The sequence below is a fragment of the Callorhinus ursinus genome, unplaced genomic scaffold (genome assembly GCF_003265705.2).
Source record: "Callorhinus ursinus isolate GAN/ISIS: 27379988/994484 unplaced genomic scaffold, GSC_fseal_2.0 scaffold22, whole genome shotgun sequence".
In the NCBI taxonomy this organism is placed as follows: Eukaryota; Metazoa; Chordata; class Mammalia; order Carnivora; family Otariidae; genus Callorhinus; species Callorhinus ursinus.
In genome coordinates, this window is record NW_027397084.1 from 2,290,536 (window position 1) to 2,306,482 (window position 15,947).

The window sequence follows — 15,947 nt, forward strand, 5'->3', positions numbered from 1 at the left end:
CCTGGAGCTTGAGCTGTGGAGTGGCACTGCCCCCTAGCGTCTAATAGTTCCAATTCCTCCCCTGCTGCCCCCGCCCCCCAGGGACCACAGCCACACGCCAGGTTGTTCAGAAAATCTCTTCCGAGCCAGCGGGTTGCAGCCAGAGCGGCTGACAAGTCCAGAGACGTTGCCTTGGGTTCGAGTGCGCCCGAGGCTGTTGCTTAGTCAGCTTCCAGAGCTTCCCGTCACTGCCGGGCCGGGAGCTACCAGAGCCCCCGGCACCCACCCCTCCCTCCCAGGCCCCCAGGGCCTGACCCTGATATCCGGGGCAAGGTGCTGGGGACAGAGACAACACAGAATGATGCGCAGAAGCCCAAGTGGAGAGTCACATCTCGGTCTCGGCCAACAGACTGTCGCCTAGTCCTGAAGTCACGAGTACCATCTGAGAGCTGGGTTCTGTGGAAGGGCAGAGGGCCGTTCAGACCACCATTCACTCCACCAGGGACAGAGGTGGGAGGCGGCCCGGCTTTCGCAAACGCACCCTCCCTGGTCCCAAGCCTCTTCCGGACCTGGCTCTGCTCGACCCCGGGGGCTCTTACCACCGGGGCACACCCAGGACGGCTGGGCAGCAGGCCCCCGCCCTCTGTCAGGTTCCTGCGTGTCGCCGGCCCCTCCCGCCAACTCCTCCTCCTCCTCTCCGTCGGAGAGCAGATCACAGATCTGTTGCTGCAGCTCTGGGCTAATGCTGTTCTCCGCCAGCACCAGGCTCCGCAAGGCCGTGGGGTAATTTTCTACCATGTCCAGCAGGGTCTGAGGTGGGGAAGAGGGCGCAAAAGGACGAACACAGTTAAGGCCGCAAGCTGCCAGCCCGTTGGTGTGTCTGCAGACACATGGGCTCACCTGCACCCCCACCTCTGGCCCCCCTTCCGCCCCCCAAGCACGAAGACGTCTCACCTGAGCTGACTGGTTGGTAAGCCCCGTGCCCTCCAAGTCTAGGACCTCTAAGGTGCGGCTGGAGGCCACAGCTACAGCCAGCATCCCTGCCACGTGGTCACCTGGGGAGGCGGCACACATGCGCACGGTCACCTGCAGTCGTGAGCGGGCCTGCTCACCTTTCCTCTCCGAGGCCTCCCCCATGCCCTAAGGACCCTAGATTCCACCCTCGGGCCAGCTAACGCTGACGTTTGGTAGGTGGCCGAGGGGTGGGGCACCGTGACTGGGGAGTGAACGGGTGAAGCAAGCCAGGCCCAGGAGTGATGATGGGATACTTTCATGTACCTGGTGGCCATCTGGTCCTCCACACAAGTGGCTTCTCCACTCCCTCCCACATCCCCCCTCCTTTCTCCCTGCCCCAGTGGGAGGGGGGTTACCACGGCAAACAATGGTCCCAAGTTCTTGGATGGGGGTGGGATGGTGAGACTCGCAGGGGGCTTCCTTGAGTCTCACCCAGGGGGTTGTAGTCCAGATTGAGGACGCGGACCTGGGAGCTGTGGGCCACCGCAATCGCGAGGCGGCTCCAGCCCTTAGGGGTGATGCCAGGGTTGGCACTCAGCGTCAGCTCCTTCAAGCCTGGGCAGCATCAAAGTGAGAAGCCAGGATGGAGGTCAGGCCCTCTTCAAGCCCCTCCCCTGCCCTGGATCTCTGGGGCGTCCCTGGTGGCTGAGAGCCACCCCACCCCGCCACAGAGCTCCTGGGCCATGAGAGACCCCTGCCTTCCCCTGCCCACCGCAGGCTGGATGCCTGAGTCTCCATTCTGCTCAGCCCCCAATCCTTCTGATAAACATTCTCACCTACAGTCGGAGCCCTCAGCTCCGGGTCACACCCCCTGCCCTCTGCACCTAGCTTTTTATCAAGGCCACACCAGCCCGTGTCCTCAGCAGGGCCTCTTGCTCACCTGACTTGGCTCCATCTGGGGGAAGGAGGCCACAGATGAGGTTGATGGCTTCATCACCCAGCATGCAGTCCCCCAGGTCCAGAGCCACAAGGGCAGGGTGGAGGGCCAGCGCTGGGTTCAGCAAGGCCAGCCCTGCATCTGTCAGGGGGCTCCCATGCAGGCTGGTGGGTGAGACGGGAGAGCAGAGATTACTGCAGTCATCAGCCCTACCTGTAGGGGATGCAGCCCCTTCCCTTATGTGAGCCCTAGAGGTGAGGAGGGCACTTGTCACAGCACTTGGGAGAAGCCTTGGGGAGAGAGAAAATTCTAGATCCCAAAAACACAGGTAGAAAGGGAATTTGGTTTCTTTTCTGGGGCAGGGATTGGCATCCAGGACAGAGCAAAGAGAAGGGGTGTGTGGCTGGTGGACTGGGAGTCTTCAGTGGGCAGAATGCAGGGGCAGGGGTCTAGTCCCCAGGGGAGTTCCTGCTTGAGACCGGGGGAGCTTCCCCCAAGAAGTCAATGCCGGTGATTAGGTGGGGAGGTACAGGTGCCCTGCCGGAAAGGGGTGGGTACCCCATCTCATTTGGGGTGGGGCCGCTTGTGCAAAGTCCAGAGGTAAGGGTGTCATGGAGGCATGGGTAGAGGGAGGCGGCGGTGTCCAGGGGTGAGAAGACAGGCTGGTGCGGAGACAGCTACAGGAAGGTGTGCGGGGGAACAGGCGGTGGCGGCGGGCGCGTGAAGAGGGCTGCAGTGCCCGGGACCCCCTTGCGAAGGAGCGCACTCACAAGAGGGACTGGATGGAGCGGTTGGTCCGCAGCGCCTCCGCCAGCTGCTTGATGCGGCCGGGACTGGACACGACGCCTAGGTTAAGGTTGAGCTGCGCCAGGGACGTGGCCCCGGCCAGGGCCCGGCAGATGCGGCCGAAGTCACGGTCGCAGAGGCGGCAGCCGCGCAGTGAGAGCAGGCGCACGGCGTTGTCGCGCAGGCCGCGGCAGATGTCCCGCACCTCGGCGCCGGACAGCGGCTCCCCCGAAATCTGGATGGAGCTGGGCAGCATCGTACCCACGGCTGGGCCTCCAGGGCCGGGGCGCGGGCCGCGGCCGAGGTCGGCGGGGCCGAGGGCGGGGTCGGGGCTGGGGCCGGGGCCTGGGCAGGGGTCGCGGACGGAGCGGGGGCAGAGGCGGTGGCAGAGGCGCGGGCGGCGGCGGCCGCGGCGGGGGTGGCGGCGGCGGGGGCGGGGGTGGCGAAGAGCGTCGGGGCCCTGGCCGGAGCCGGCGCCGGTTGCGGAGGCGCCGAGGTCGCCGGCCGGGCCGAGACCGCGCGGCGCTGGGGCCGGAGCGGACCGTCCCGTCCGTGTCTGGGCGGCGGTCCGGGGCGCGCGGTCCGGGGCCAGGCGGGCAGTGTTTCCGCGCTTGTTCTCGTTCCTCGCGGTCGGGGCGGCGGCTGCGGAGCCTCGGCTCAGGACATGCGGGACCGGTCTCGGCTCGGAAGCCAAATCTGCTCCCTCCCCTCCTCCAGCCTGGCTCCCCTACCTCCCCGCAGGGAGAGCCCGAAACGGGCGGACGGGCAGCGGGGCAGCCGGCGGCGGGCGGCAGCTCCGGCTCGGGCTCCTGCGCCTGAGCGGGCGGCGGGTTCCCATGGCAACGGCCGCGTCACCGCCGCTCGCCCCGCCCCCTTCCCGGCCTAGGCCACGCGGCGCGGGGGTCTGCGCACACCCGGCGTTCGGGAGCGGTGGGGGCCGCTCTTCCCCTGGGCGTGGGCCCAGACGGTACTCGGAATGTAGGTAGTGGGCAGAGGCCGGGGACGAGCAGGGGGTGTGGCCGGGAGAATGGAGGCACGTCACGTGGAGATGGCATTTGAGACTGTTCCCGGCTGCTTCGGCCCATTCTCCCGTCGTTCCCTCTTCCTAAGGGCCAGACCCTCGCTGTCTTCGCCCGCGTCCCGCGCACGGCGTCCCGTCGGGTTTGGAGCCCAGTGATCCGGGCCGCGGCGCGTGCGCGCGCGGGACGTGGGGGGAGGTCCAGCCCAGGAGGACGTCCCCGCGTGCCCCTCGCCAAGATGGCGGCCCCGCAGCGGAGGTCCCAGGGGCCACGGGGCGGAAGAACCCCGAAGCGTTCCTGGGGCAGGTGAGCCGCAAGTAGGCGCAGGGTGCTGGTGCCACCCTTTCCTCAGGTGCCGGCGGCAGATGCCTCGGGGCTCTCCGTGTGACACTGGGGTAGCCCCATGAAAGAGTGCTAGGATCAGCGACCTGAAGTGGTGGCGGCCGTTGTTAATGGGGCTGGAACTTTCAGGAAGGGTACACTGCATGGTGCGGGTAGTGCTGTTCGCACTTTGTCCACTGGTGATACGGTGTGGGGTCCTCACATAACATCGGATCACCCAGGACAAATGAAGGGCACGTCTTTCTTAGGCCCTTTGCTAGGAGGAAAAGATGCTGACCCAGATTTACTAGGATTAAAAAAAAAAAAAAAGCATACGCGTAGTGAAGGGAGATCAAAAGTTCTATTTCATTAACCACCTGACTTAAGTGGAGCAGAGTAAATGGATGGTGGGGTGGTGGTGGTTTTTAAGAGTGAACAGCACTCTTGGAGAGGAAGGACAGAGAAAACTCCTGATGACCGCTTTGTTCCTTTGGCCCCAGTATAACCAGGACACAGGCAAGTTTGGCTTCAAATGTGAGCTCCCACAGGAAAATTATCCCTGCGCAATGGCCCACGTGTAAGGGCCTTGTAACGACATGGGGCTGAATCTGGGCGTTTTTGACCAATTGTCATTGTTCCATTGGTGTCCCCAGAGTGAGGCTGAGCCCACTCAAGCTGGGTGCACTCCTCCATCAGACTTATGGTTCCTGTGTTTGAGGCCTCCCCGCCACTCCGTGGGGCGGGTGTTCCCTGCCCATAGGGACAGTTTCCATACTCAGTCTCTGCTTTCAGTGTAGTCTGGGCTGTCCCACCTTCATCCTGCCTGGATGAGGGTATCAAGAAGAGAACACGTGACATTATGGCCAGTGACAGGAGAACAGGAAAGTGTACAGGAAGTAAGGTGGCAAGGAGGACCACTGGAATGGCAGCTGCAGTTCCAAACTTCAATCAGTATTTTAATTACCAAGTCTATATTTAGCAAGACAACGTGGGGGAGATAAAGAGGGAGGAAAGAGGAGGTGGAGAGAGGGCCTCAGAGGAGCTGAGCCACTTTCTGCACTGGCTGCAGAGCCCTGCAGTCCTGGCCAGAGGTTCCAGGGCTTGCGCCCTTCAGAAGACCCACAGGCGTCAAGGAGTTGGCTTAAGCGGCTACAGCTCAGAGGCAGCTGCAGACCCCATCAAAGAGACACACGGCATCAGTACTGTTCTTTAATCTTCCTGTGCTCCGGAGATGGGGAAATGGGGGCCGGCCAAGGGTCTCAGGTGGGGTCAGTGTGACTGCAGGGTCACCGCGACAGCCTTGGCTGTGGCGTTGAGCACGATGGCAGAGAGCCTAGCAGCAGGGAGCACAGCAGGGATGTCTCGGGGGACCCTCTGCATGGGCGGAATGTCGGGGCCCTCCAGTGTGTCCAGGATCCCTGAAAGCAAGAGGACTGGGGGTGAGCAACAGTTGGCCTGGCGCTGTTCTCCGAGGCTGCTTCCCTTCCCCACCCGGGCCCTCCTGTCACTCACCCTCTACCACCTTGTGGTAGGCAAAATGCAGATAGAGCAGGAAGAGCATGTGCAGGGCGGCCAGGGTGCCACAGAGCAGCAGCCGCTGTGTGGGGCCTACAGTCCGTGACACCAACACTGCCACCTAGGGCCACAGGAATACAACTCAGAGGGCCCAGCTCCGAAGTGAGCAGTGTGGAGAAGACACTCCTGCCCAGAGCGTTCAGAGCCCTCTGCGGGGTTTGGCCCAAGCTCTGGGCTGTTTTCCCGAACTCCCCAGGAGGTCAGCCCACACCTGGCGACCCTCTTGCCCAGCTTACCATGCGGAGGGTAGACAGCCCACCCACCAGCAACCAGAAGACGTAGAAGAGGGCATGGAGGTGGATGTTATAGGTGACGAACAGGACAATGCAGTGCCCAAAGAGGCCATAGCCCTAGGAAACAGGGCAGAGAGGAAAGTCACTAAAATCACTCAGGCTGGGCTGGCCTTTGAGCTCTCAGGAGGACCCTGAGAAAGAAATGATCCACTGGCCAGCTCATCCCATTCCAGCCCCTGGAACCCCAGGAGAGATACAGACCAAGGCCTAGCTACTCTTTTTTTTTTTTTTTTTTTTTAAGATTACCCTTGCCCGCCACCAGGCTGGACTCCTCCTTACCAGCAGTGCCAGCATCTGGAGCATGGTGATCTGGGCGTTGCACAGGTAGGCGAGGAAGTAAATGAAGGATGAGACGCCCAGCCAGTAGCCAAAGCAGGTGCCAATGGCTGTGCCCATCAGGGTGCCCTCTCGCTGTGGGGTGAAGGCTCTGCTTAGTCCTGGGAGGGCTCTCGGCCTCACCCAGGGCTTTCCTCAGGGGCTGCTTCGACCTCCACCATCCTCTCCTTGGGCAGCTTTTGATTTAGTTCAGCCACCCCCCAAAATCCTTTGTCCTGCTTACGATAATGGTGTCAGATGTCTTCATCCCATGGAGGAGGATGGCAACCAGCGTGAAGACCAACATGAGAGGTCCGTAGAGTTCACCTGCGATTTTCTGTCAATATACCAACTCATTCAGGCTGGAGGGTACAATGGCTCTTCTGTTTATGTCTTCCTAGGCTCTGCCTGGTGGCCCCACCCTCTGCCCTCATGCCTCCCCTGGCTCTTCCAGACATGCTACCTTGGGTATTCACCTGGGGGAAGTTGACCATCTTGATCGGGATCATGGACTCCAGGAGCCTGGGAGAGGAGAGGAGAGATGAGAGCCAAGGCGGCACTAGGCTATGAGGTTCTGGAGGGCCTGAATCCTATTCACCTCTAACTCCACAGAACGTGCTGGATGGTAAAGGGAGAAGACGGAGTAAAGACAGACAAGGAATGAGGAGATCACCTCCCTGTCCCTAAAAATGCTCCCAGGAAGGACAACCTTCTGATACCATGCACGGAGAACTCAGAAAGCCTGCCCGGGGCCTTGGGAGAGCACTTGACGATTTACCTGTTTGGCCTGCTCCCCTTTAAAAGACAGGCCAACCTCAGCAGAGAATGCCCAGAATTCAGGGCTGTGATGGCAAAGCCCTGGGAAAGGTCTTACTTGAGGGAACCAGTGTGTCTCCTGTCTCTTCCTGCTTACCATTCCTCAGAGCACCGCTGACCATTTTCTTGAAAAATAGCCTTGAAGTGGTATGAAAACCCCATACAGAAAGAATAAAAGTACAAGTCACTTTTCCCCTCTCCTTAAGTAGCCAGCTCCTAATAATGTACCTTGGATTTTGGCTAGATCTTACCTCCTCTGGGAAATCTGCCCTGTCCCACCCTCTAGTCTACTCTGGATCAGGTGTCCTTCCTGTGGATCCCATCAGAGCAAATGAGTGCTGAATTGTAATGGCACTGGAGGGCAAGGCTCCCATCTATCTTCACCCTCTGTCTTCCATGACACAGAACCATTACGGTGCCCAGCACAGAGCAAATGCTCAATAAATAGCTGCTAAGTGGTACTGGGTGTCTGATGAGCATTGCTTAAAGGATGAACAAAGAACCAAACCAAAATCAGATCCACTTCTCGAAAAGTCATTCAACAACTAAGCACTGATAATTCTGGTTCAGAGACTGTTCCAGTGCTGGGAATATAAAAATAAAACAGAGTTCGTTTTTGAGGCGGTCTCTGGGGAGCCAGCCCCAGGAATAAGAGAGCACAGCACTGCTGAGGCGTCATCTGTTAGAGGAAAGCACAGAGTTCTGTAGGATCACCAGGAGAGGACAAACTGGGGATGGGGGTCGAGGAATGGGGAACAGAGGAGGTGACATTTGAGCTGCGTGTTGAGGGAACGAGAGTAGTCTGCTAGATAAAGAGGAGGAGGAAGGCAATGTGTTACCACCACGTCCTGTTCTGTGACCGGTAAGAGTGATGGTGCAGCTGGGGGACAGGTGCAATGATAAGGGGAGCCTCAGGGCTTGGTAGCTGGCTGTAGTATGGACGAAGGACTAGGTGTGAGGAGGGCAGCTTCTATCAGGAGAAGGATTCTCACCTGCTTCGCACCTGGGCCGGCTCCACATCAAAGTACGGTCTCAGGATGTCAATGTTGGCGTACAAGCTGAAGGCCCTGGAGGCTTGTCTCTTCCCTGCCTGCCACATCTGGAGTAAGGAAGACAGAAGTGGGGTGGGTAGGTACTGTGAGAGAGATTCTTGGCTACAGTCCCTGTTGCTTTTTTTCTGTTGGCCTTCTACATGGTTCTGTTGGGTTAGACGACGTGGGGTGAACTTCAACACCAACTCCAGCACTTGGGGCCTGCCTAGGTCTACTTTCCCACCTACTAGGGATTCAGTCGTGCTTACCTGATCCGCCACCTGCCGGCTCAGCTGTCCCTTAAAGCCCTTCATGCCCAGGAACTCCCCATCCTCTTCTTCGGCAGCGGCTGCATCAGCATCTACTTCTTCCTCCCGCAGTCGTTGATGCAGCTCACCCATATCCTCGAAGCTGGAGCCTGACGTATCATCCATGTTCTCCATGTCAATGACAGCTGAGCCCCCACCCTGTGAAGACAGACAGCTTCTAGAGTGCAGGATCTTCTCCATCCGCACATCTTCCTCTGTTCCTCCCAGCTTTCAGGACTTTCCTCTCCCACTGCCGGGGTATGGCTTGGAATCTCCGATATCACGCCGCTCTCTCCCTCTCATTTGTTCCCAGAACCCTTGGTTGTCTGGCTCTCTTTTCTAGCCTGGGAAACCTAGTCCCTGTCTTGCATATATATCTTTCTGCTACCTTCCCTATCAAATCCTCAGAGGGCCGCAAAAGTGCCCATTTCCTTTGTCTTTTCCATCCCCCAAATAAGGCTGTGCACACAGCATGGTTTTAGCCAGTGCCAGTGAATACCGCCCACTCCCTCGCCACGCCTGACCCCGATCAACAAACTTGTCTCGAAAGCAAGAGCAGGGGGGCCCAGAGACAGAGGCCCTCTGGCTGGAGCACCAGTCTGGACCTTTCAGGTCAGCACTAGTCCCACAGCCTTTCGTGTACACCAAGAGCCAAAGGAGAGAACAAGTGTTGCAAATGGAGCTGACTTCCAAGCTCCCAGGGAGAGTCACCACACTTCAGGACGGCTGCCAGCCCTGGGGCTGCTAGCAGCCGGAGCCTTGGGGGCGATTACCTGGATGTTTTCTTCGAACCCTCCCCATTCCGGGCCAGCCCCGCTTCGGGCGCCGCCGGCCGGCGCCGCCGTAGTTGCCATGTCCCTCGAGGGCTCCCGTCGCTGAAGCCCGCGCTAGTTCCGCGCGCGGAGGAGGAGTGGGAGAGACGCAGACCTGAAGGAGGGAGATGTCTAGGGGCGAGAAAGAGAGGTGGGTTCAGCCGGAACGCAAAAAGGAGAAACCCGGATGTTTGGCTAAAACTGACTTCCGGAAGCTGGGGACGTGGACGCAGACTGGACAGAGTCTCGCGATATTTAACAAACCGGGAGGCCCCGCGTTGCCACGGAGACGGAAGAGGGCGGCTGGGACGCAAGCGCCAGTTTTGCTGTCCCAGTCACGTGGAGGGGTTGAAGATGGCGGCAGCCCGGGCGGTGCAAGAAATGCGGACCCGCGTGGTTCTAGGGGAGTTCGGGGTTCGCAATGTAAGCCTGTGGCCTTGAGCTCGGGAAGAGAAAAGAGAGTGGAACAGGGATGAGTTGGGGCGGGCTTGTCCTACCTGCCCCTTCGCAGACAGACTCGTCTCTTTTTGCTCTAGGTTCATACCACCGACTTTCCCGGTAACTATTCGGGCTATGATGATGCCTGGGACCAGGACCGCTTCGAGAAGGTGGGTGGGGCTGGAGAGGGTATTAGGAACGGACCCTGTGATCTGAGCAGCCTGTGTTGTGGAACCAGCCCTTGGGGTTCGTTCGGTTCATAAATCGTTTATTGAGCAACGTGTTAGGAGCTTCGTGTACGCGGTTTCTGCTCTGTGCGAACAAGCCGTTTAATTTTGTTGAAGAGCGCACATAAATGATTTCAGTATAATGTGGTAAAGGTGGTTCGTAGCGATAAGGACAATCGGGGGTGGGGTGATCCCGCAGACGCACTTAATCTAGAATGGAAAGCGGGGCAGCGGTCTGGAAGATTTACTTACTGAAGAGGACTTCTGAATTGAACCCTGCACGATGAGTAAAATTTGAGAACAGGGGAGGGGGAGGAGAAACTAAGACTTAGAAGCTAAATGATAAAGGCTTTGTGAACTGTGTTCTGGGAATGTTCTAGCAGTTTATTATTGCTAGAATGTAAAGTGCTAGCATGAGTGGTAGGCAAGAACCAAGTGCATCTTAGACACTGTAGTCACGTGATAGGGAGCTTCTGGAAGAGCTCTGAAGCAGATGTGATCTGATTTGCAGCCTTAATGGCTGGGAGAGAATGAATCAAAGATCAGATAGGGCAGTCAGATTTGTGATAGGATTGCATACAGGAGCGGAGATTGAAGGCATGAACTAAGATTATAATCAGGAAAATAGAGCAAAGGGGAGATAGAAGGTAAATTTGGTCATTGTTTTGATGTCGGCTGTGAGGAGGGAGTGAGTGTAAAATGACCTAGCTGGAGGAACTGCTTTAATGGATGGTGGTGCCATTTACTGATGAGAAATAGGTCTGGGGAAGGGGAATGATGCTGCATTAAGTTTCCTGTATGTGGAGAAATCTAGCAGGCTAGTAGAACGTGTGTTTGAAATGAGATCAGAAGTGAGATAAATTTGGAAGTTTTCAGTACATGTAGTTGTTAAAACCATGAGTGTGATTGAGGTCACTTTGGAGAGAGACAAAAATCTGGGAAATAGTGACATTTATGGAGTGGGTAGAAGATAGTGAATTTAGAAGGATTCAGGGGGAGGAAGAGAACCAAATTAGTGCTCAGAAACCAAGGCAGACTTTGAAAATGGAGGGATTCTATCAATGCCGAATGCAACAGAGGAGTCTAGTAAGATAAGGATTGAGTAGTGCCAACTAGATGAAGCGGTATGGAAGCCTGTTCTCTAGTGGAAGAGTCTCTGTGTATGGTCTGGCTGGAGGCCATATTACAGAGGATTTTAAATGAATAGAGGATAAAAACAGGGAAACTTTTCAAGAAACTATTATAATAAAGGATTGGGGGAGAAAGGAACTTCTATGAGGGACATCTGGCCAAAGGGAGGTTCTTGGGTGAGTGAGAACACTGGGGGGCATTACCCAGGGGGAGGGTACTGACTCCACAGAGAGAAAGCTTCATTTAGTGCATTTTCTGTCCCTGCAGAATTTCCGTGTGGATGTGGTGCACCTGGATGAAAACTCATTGGAGTTTGACATGGTGGGAATTGATGCAGCCATTGCCAATGCTTTTCGACGCATTTTATTAGCTGAGGTATTTATCAGTGGGCACAGTGGCAAAGGGTGGAGTTGCATGGCAAATTGTGTCATCACCTTACTTGGAGAATTCTCAAGTTGCCCCTTTCCTTTAGTTTTCTTGCAGTTTTGCTGAGCATTTCTCCTGCTCATTCCTCATAAACTTTTCATCAAGGAAGAGGTCCCCCCATGTCAGGAAGTGGGAGTAAATGGGGAGTCTGTAGGGTCTCTGTAGCTGAATGATTGTTTTCTTGGGCAGGTGCCAACCATGGCTGTGGAAAAGGTCCTCGTGTACAACAACACATCCATTGTTCAGGATGAGATCCTTGCTCATCGCTTGGGGCTCATTCCCATTCATGCTGATCCCCGTCTTTTTGAGTATCGGAACCAAGGTCAGTGTTGAGAAAATGAAATTGTGGCAAAATGGGAATAGCGCTCTTCCAAAGTTGATTCTAGAGTCATGTGGCCTCTTTTCAAATTCTAGAGTCATGTGGCCTCTTTTCAAATCCTGGCTACTGTATGACCGTGAGCAAGTTACTAATGTTTTGTTACATCAGTTGTTGGGATCTGTGTGAACACTTGCTCTTAGCCTTCTGAAATTCATCCATAGGATTAAATGGTCAATGTAGAGTAATGCACGCAGTGTAGTGCCTGGCACTCAAACATTCTAGTCGTTAGTAAGAGTTGCCACTTCCATCTTTTGTTCAGGAGATGAAGAAGGCACAGAGATAGATACCCTGCAGTTTCGGCTTCAGGTCAGGTGCACGCGGAACCCCCATGCCGCTAAAGATTCCTCTGACCCCAACGAACTCTATGTGAACCACAAAGGTGAGTAGTGGTAGGGTGAGCAAGAAGGCCCACCCCTTGCTGGATGCTAGGACTGAGGTTTTCCTGATGTGCTTTCTCCAGTGTACACCAGGCACATGACATGGGTGCCCCTGGGGAATCAGGCTGACCTCTTCCCAGAGGGCACCATCAGGCCAGTGCACGATGATATTCTCATTGCCCAACTGCGGCCTGGCCAGGAGATTGACCTGCTCATGCACTGTGTCAAGGGCATTGGTAAGAACCCTGCGGGCTGCCTGGGGCAGGAGGGTAGTGTGACTACAGTGGGGCGAGGTGTGACTAAGGTGCTCGGCTGAGGGGTCTTGACAGGCAGAAAGCCAGTGGGCCTCTGCTCTTAGGGGCTTGTCTAACGTGAAGGTGTCCCCGCAGGCTCTGATTTCAGTCTTCCCTCCAGGCAAAGATCATGCCAAGTTTTCACCTGTGGCAACAGCCAGTTACAGGCTCCTGCCGGACATCACCCTGCTTGAGCCTGTGGAAGGGGAGGCAGCGGAGGAGCTGAGCCGGTGCTTCTCACCTGGGGTCATTGAAGTGCAAGAAGTCCAAGGTAGGACATCTGGGATGCCATGCATTCAGGTCAGGACCTAAAGTATATTTTCTGTGTAGGTAGCAGAAAGAAAAGCTCGGGGCTCGTGTATTTAGAACATAGTTTGTTTTCATTAGGTAAAAAGGTGGCTAGAGTTGCCAATCCCCGGCTAGATACCTTCAGCAGGGAAGTGTTCCGGAATGAGAAGCTAAAGAAGCTTGTACGACTTGCTCGGGTTCGTGACCACTACATCTGTGAGTATTGGGTTGGGGGTGCAGAACAGGTGTGTGGCACTGCAGCCTCCGTGCGGAGTCCAGATCAGAAGCAGGCAGTGACATAGCACAGGAGCTGGTGCAAGCCCACCTGGGCTCAAGGGTCTCTCTGCTTTCTAGTCTCTGTCGAGTCAACAGGGGTGCTGCCACCAGACGTGCTAGTGAGAGAAGCCATCAAGGTACTGATGGGGAAGTGCCGGCGGTTCTTGGATGAACTGGATGCAGTTCAGATGGACTGAGGTTTGCACCGGACTTCTTGGCACGGCTGGGCTGCTCCTGAGCCAAGCCGAAGATTTCAGGTCCTGACCTGCCCTCACAGGACTGCCCCAGAGTCCAGTGTGACTGGAGATCCTGGGGTTTTCTGGGACAATTCTAGCCTTATTTTCAGTCAATACATTTTGTTGAATGTGCCACAAAAATGTGACCTCGTGCCTTCGTAAGGCCTTTGTGTAAATAAATTCACACCCAGAATAAAAATCCTTTTGTCAGAGGCTACTTCCTGGGTTTTAGCCCCAAAATATGGGGCCTCCCCTTAGAAGAGGTTTGGCATCATTTAGCCCTTGGGAACACTGGGTTCAGGTGTCACTGCAGGTCAGGGCCAGGTCCGTCTGAAGCCTTAAGAGAAATGCCAAATTGAGGTGGTTTCTGGGGGCTCAGCTGGGCCACAGAAAGATACTGTGTGACACTTACCATTTCCTGGATCATCACCAGAGCGGGTGTCTGAGGAAAAAGGATGGTCCACAGCCATCAGCTCACCCTATCAAGTGTCACACAAGGGTGGGTGGCTGGCTGGCTCAGTCAGTAGAGCAGGTGACACTTGATCTCAGGATTGTAAATTCAAGCCCCACACTGGATGTAGAGATTACTTAAAAATAAGATCTTAAAAAAAAAAAAGTCTTTGGACAGTCCCTCCGAGTCTAGCCCAGCGGCCACAGAGGATGCCAGGACATTGGTATGGGCAGTCTGGTCTAGGTCTGTCGGGAATAGAAATCTTTTTCTGGCTGGCATACTGTTTGAGAAAGCTGGTCCATCAGTCACAGCTCTTCCTGTCCAGTCCTCTTGGGCAGGATATGCTCATGAGCAGTGACAGTAGAGGTCACTGGTTTGAAAAAGGCAGATGGGGCCCTTTCTGTATGAAACTGAGATCTTTACTGACATGCAGATGTGCTTTAGAGTTAATGTTTCTACAAAAAGTTCTATAAACAATAGAAAACTTATAGCATGAAGTCACAGGATGTTAAAAATCTTACAGCACAATAAATACCACTATGCCCTCCACAGCCCCAACCAGAGAGAGGAGAAGTAGGCAGCCATCAGGTTTGCAGGGAAACCTACTTGGAGGCGGCCTTCACAGTGGACAGGAAGCGGCCCAAAGCACCACTCAGGAAGAGGGCATGGGGCAAATCTGTGCCACAGAAACAGCTCCACAGGACCCCCACGTCCTGTTTCCGCAGGCTCGCCTCTGCAACGCTGCCCGGGTGCCACTAGCTCACAGCTGTAGCTTGCGCCCAGGCCGTTCTGCTCGGTCCCCCCCGAAACCCTCGTGTCAATGGGCTGCATGGATGACAGGCCTCCTCCTACAGAACACAGATGCTCTATCTGGTTTCTGTACGGATTAAGGCTGTCTATGGCCAGCAGGGACTCAAGGCTAGGGTCCTGCATTCGTGTCCCCTCTGCTTACAGGGCCATCCAGTGACCTCTAGAACAGAGTGAAGCCTCACAATACAGGTTGTGATAGGAAGGCATATGTTCTTTTGGAAATGGTCCATGAGAGCGACCAGGGACCTGAAAGACCATGAGATTTTTGAAGGCACCTGGACCCAACTAGTCCGAGAAGAGACCAGTGACTTTGTTAGCTGCTCGTCACAGACAGAGCCTAGCTGGTCTACATTATCCTCCGATGCCAATGGCATCACATGACACTAGATAGGGTACCGTGGCTCTTATGCCTGAGTGGATCCTGGGGCTGGGGAAACCGCGCTGAGGGACTGCACGGAATACGTGGGAATACATGTGAACTCTAAGGGGATGTCAGAAAGCACTCCAGATCCTGGCCCAGCTGTGGTCCCTGATGGTACTCCACTCGACACTGCATCCAGAGCTTGGCGGCAGCCTGGACCGGGGAATCCCTTCAGGTGACCAGATTCTTGCTCAAAACAGAGACAGGGAACTGGTCACATTCAGTTCAGCACTCAGCACCTGACCCAGACATGCCCCTGGGGGACGGGGAAGGTTCTCTGCCAGCCCAGCAGTAGGGGGGCTCAGTGGGACTTGCAGTGGCCCAGGAGGAACTCTCTGGCACAAGCAGTGCGGACCGAGCCCCTGTGCAAGCCTGGCTAGTCGCAGTGTTGGGTGTCGGCACCCCAAGTTACCGTTCTACACAGGTGTATGGCTACATGGGGGTGGGAGGGCTTGGGGGGTAGGGCCAGTCTGCTCTAGCTTTTCTTTCGTGGAAAAGTGGAAACTCCAAGTAGAAGGAGAGATAGCCGGGAGATCTAGACGGAATGGTGTGAGCACAAACTCCCTTTCTTGATACCTTAGGTATTGTTACTTCTGCCCTGCCCCGGGCACCCTCTCCAGCTCCAGACCTGGACCTCTCTCCAGGCTGACAGTGGTGCAGAGTGAGGTGGCAGTGGAGAGGGGCCTAGACGTTAGCTACAAAGGGGAAGAAGAGATGACAATAAAGGCCGAGGAAGAATGCCCAAAAGTTTGATTCAGGGTTCAAAGATGGTGGCCAGGCCGCCCTCCTCGTTGTCCAGCACCTCCGTCTCCAGCATGGGCTTCGTTTTTTTGAAAAGTGAGGGAAGATTCTTAATGTGAACTTCTTTTCGGAACTGCTCTCCTAAGGGTTTCTGTGGAAAACAAATGAGAAGAACTGATGCTGGGCCCTGAGGAGCGGGCTGTCATGACCAGGGCGCCTGGGTGGCTCAGTCGGTTAAGCGTCTGCCTTCGGCTCAGGTCATGATCCCGGGGTCCTGGGATCGAGCCCTGCATCGGGCTCCCTGTTC

General features: G+C 56.0%; 4 protein-coding genes across 9 annotated transcripts in view; 1 reads left to right on the forward strand and 3 right to left on the reverse strand.

Moving 5' to 3' along the window:
* Nucleotides 1-102: 102 nt before the first annotated feature.
* LRRC73 (leucine rich repeat containing 73) lies at nucleotides 103-3,454 on the reverse strand. Of its 2 annotated transcripts, XM_025890721.2 has the most exons (6): nucleotides 2,641-3,051; nucleotides 1,874-2,034; nucleotides 1,426-1,548; nucleotides 934-1,034; nucleotides 579-789; nucleotides 103-435 (listed from the first exon to the last, which is right to left on the reverse strand). In XM_025890721.2, exons 1-6 carry the CDS (start codon nucleotides 2,910-2,912, stop codon nucleotides 365-367), a joined length of 939 nt encoding a protein of 312 aa, XP_025746506.1. In that variant the 5' UTR covers nucleotides 2,913-3,051; the 3' UTR covers nucleotides 103-364. The 2 variants fall into 2 exon arrangements, with proteins under 2 accessions (XP_025746506.1, XP_073761115.1); XM_073905014.1 differs by lacking the exon at nucleotides 1,426-1,548 and having other exon boundaries at nucleotides 2,641-3,454.
* A 1,472-nt stretch (nucleotides 3,455-4,926) lies between these two features.
* Nucleotides 4,927-9,336, reverse strand: YIPF3 (Yip1 domain family member 3). Its single transcript, XM_025890567.2, has 9 exons — nucleotides 9,108-9,336; nucleotides 8,296-8,493; nucleotides 7,988-8,094; nucleotides 6,656-6,701; nucleotides 6,424-6,516; nucleotides 6,144-6,275; nucleotides 5,808-5,921; nucleotides 5,509-5,632; nucleotides 4,927-5,414 (listed from the first exon to the last, which is right to left on the reverse strand). Exons 1-9 carry the CDS (start codon nucleotides 9,186-9,188, stop codon nucleotides 5,266-5,268), a joined length of 1,044 nt encoding a protein of 347 aa, XP_025746352.1. The 5' UTR covers nucleotides 9,189-9,336; the 3' UTR covers nucleotides 4,927-5,265.
* A 94-nt stretch (nucleotides 9,337-9,430) lies between these two features.
* On the forward strand, nucleotides 9,431-13,416 carry POLR1C (RNA polymerase I and III subunit C). Of its 3 annotated transcripts, none has more exons than XM_025890439.2 (9): nucleotides 9,431-9,569; nucleotides 9,683-9,754; nucleotides 11,210-11,317; nucleotides 11,558-11,690; nucleotides 12,007-12,126; nucleotides 12,208-12,360; nucleotides 12,539-12,688; nucleotides 12,805-12,921; nucleotides 13,060-13,416. In XM_025890439.2, exons 1-9 carry the CDS (start codon nucleotides 9,501-9,503, stop codon nucleotides 13,176-13,178), a joined length of 1,041 nt encoding a protein of 346 aa, XP_025746224.1. In that variant the 5' UTR covers nucleotides 9,431-9,500; the 3' UTR covers nucleotides 13,179-13,416. The 3 variants fall into 3 exon arrangements, with proteins under 3 accessions (XP_025746224.1, XP_025746225.1, XP_073761114.1); XM_025890440.2 differs by having other exon boundaries at nucleotides 12,805-12,902; XM_073905013.1 differs by lacking the exon at nucleotides 12,805-12,921.
* The window catches only part of XPO5 (exportin 5), a 53,532-nt gene continuing 50,363 nt past the window's right edge, over nucleotides 12,779-15,947 (reverse strand). For all 3 annotated transcript variants that reach the window (XM_025890438.2, XM_025890436.2, XM_073905005.1), the window contains one exon: nucleotides 12,779-15,791. In XM_025890438.2, the coding sequence (XP_025746223.1) occupies nucleotides 15,654-15,791 (138 nt within the window). In that variant the 3' untranslated portion in view covers nucleotides 12,779-15,653. The remainder of the gene's footprint in view (nucleotides 15,792-15,947) is intronic.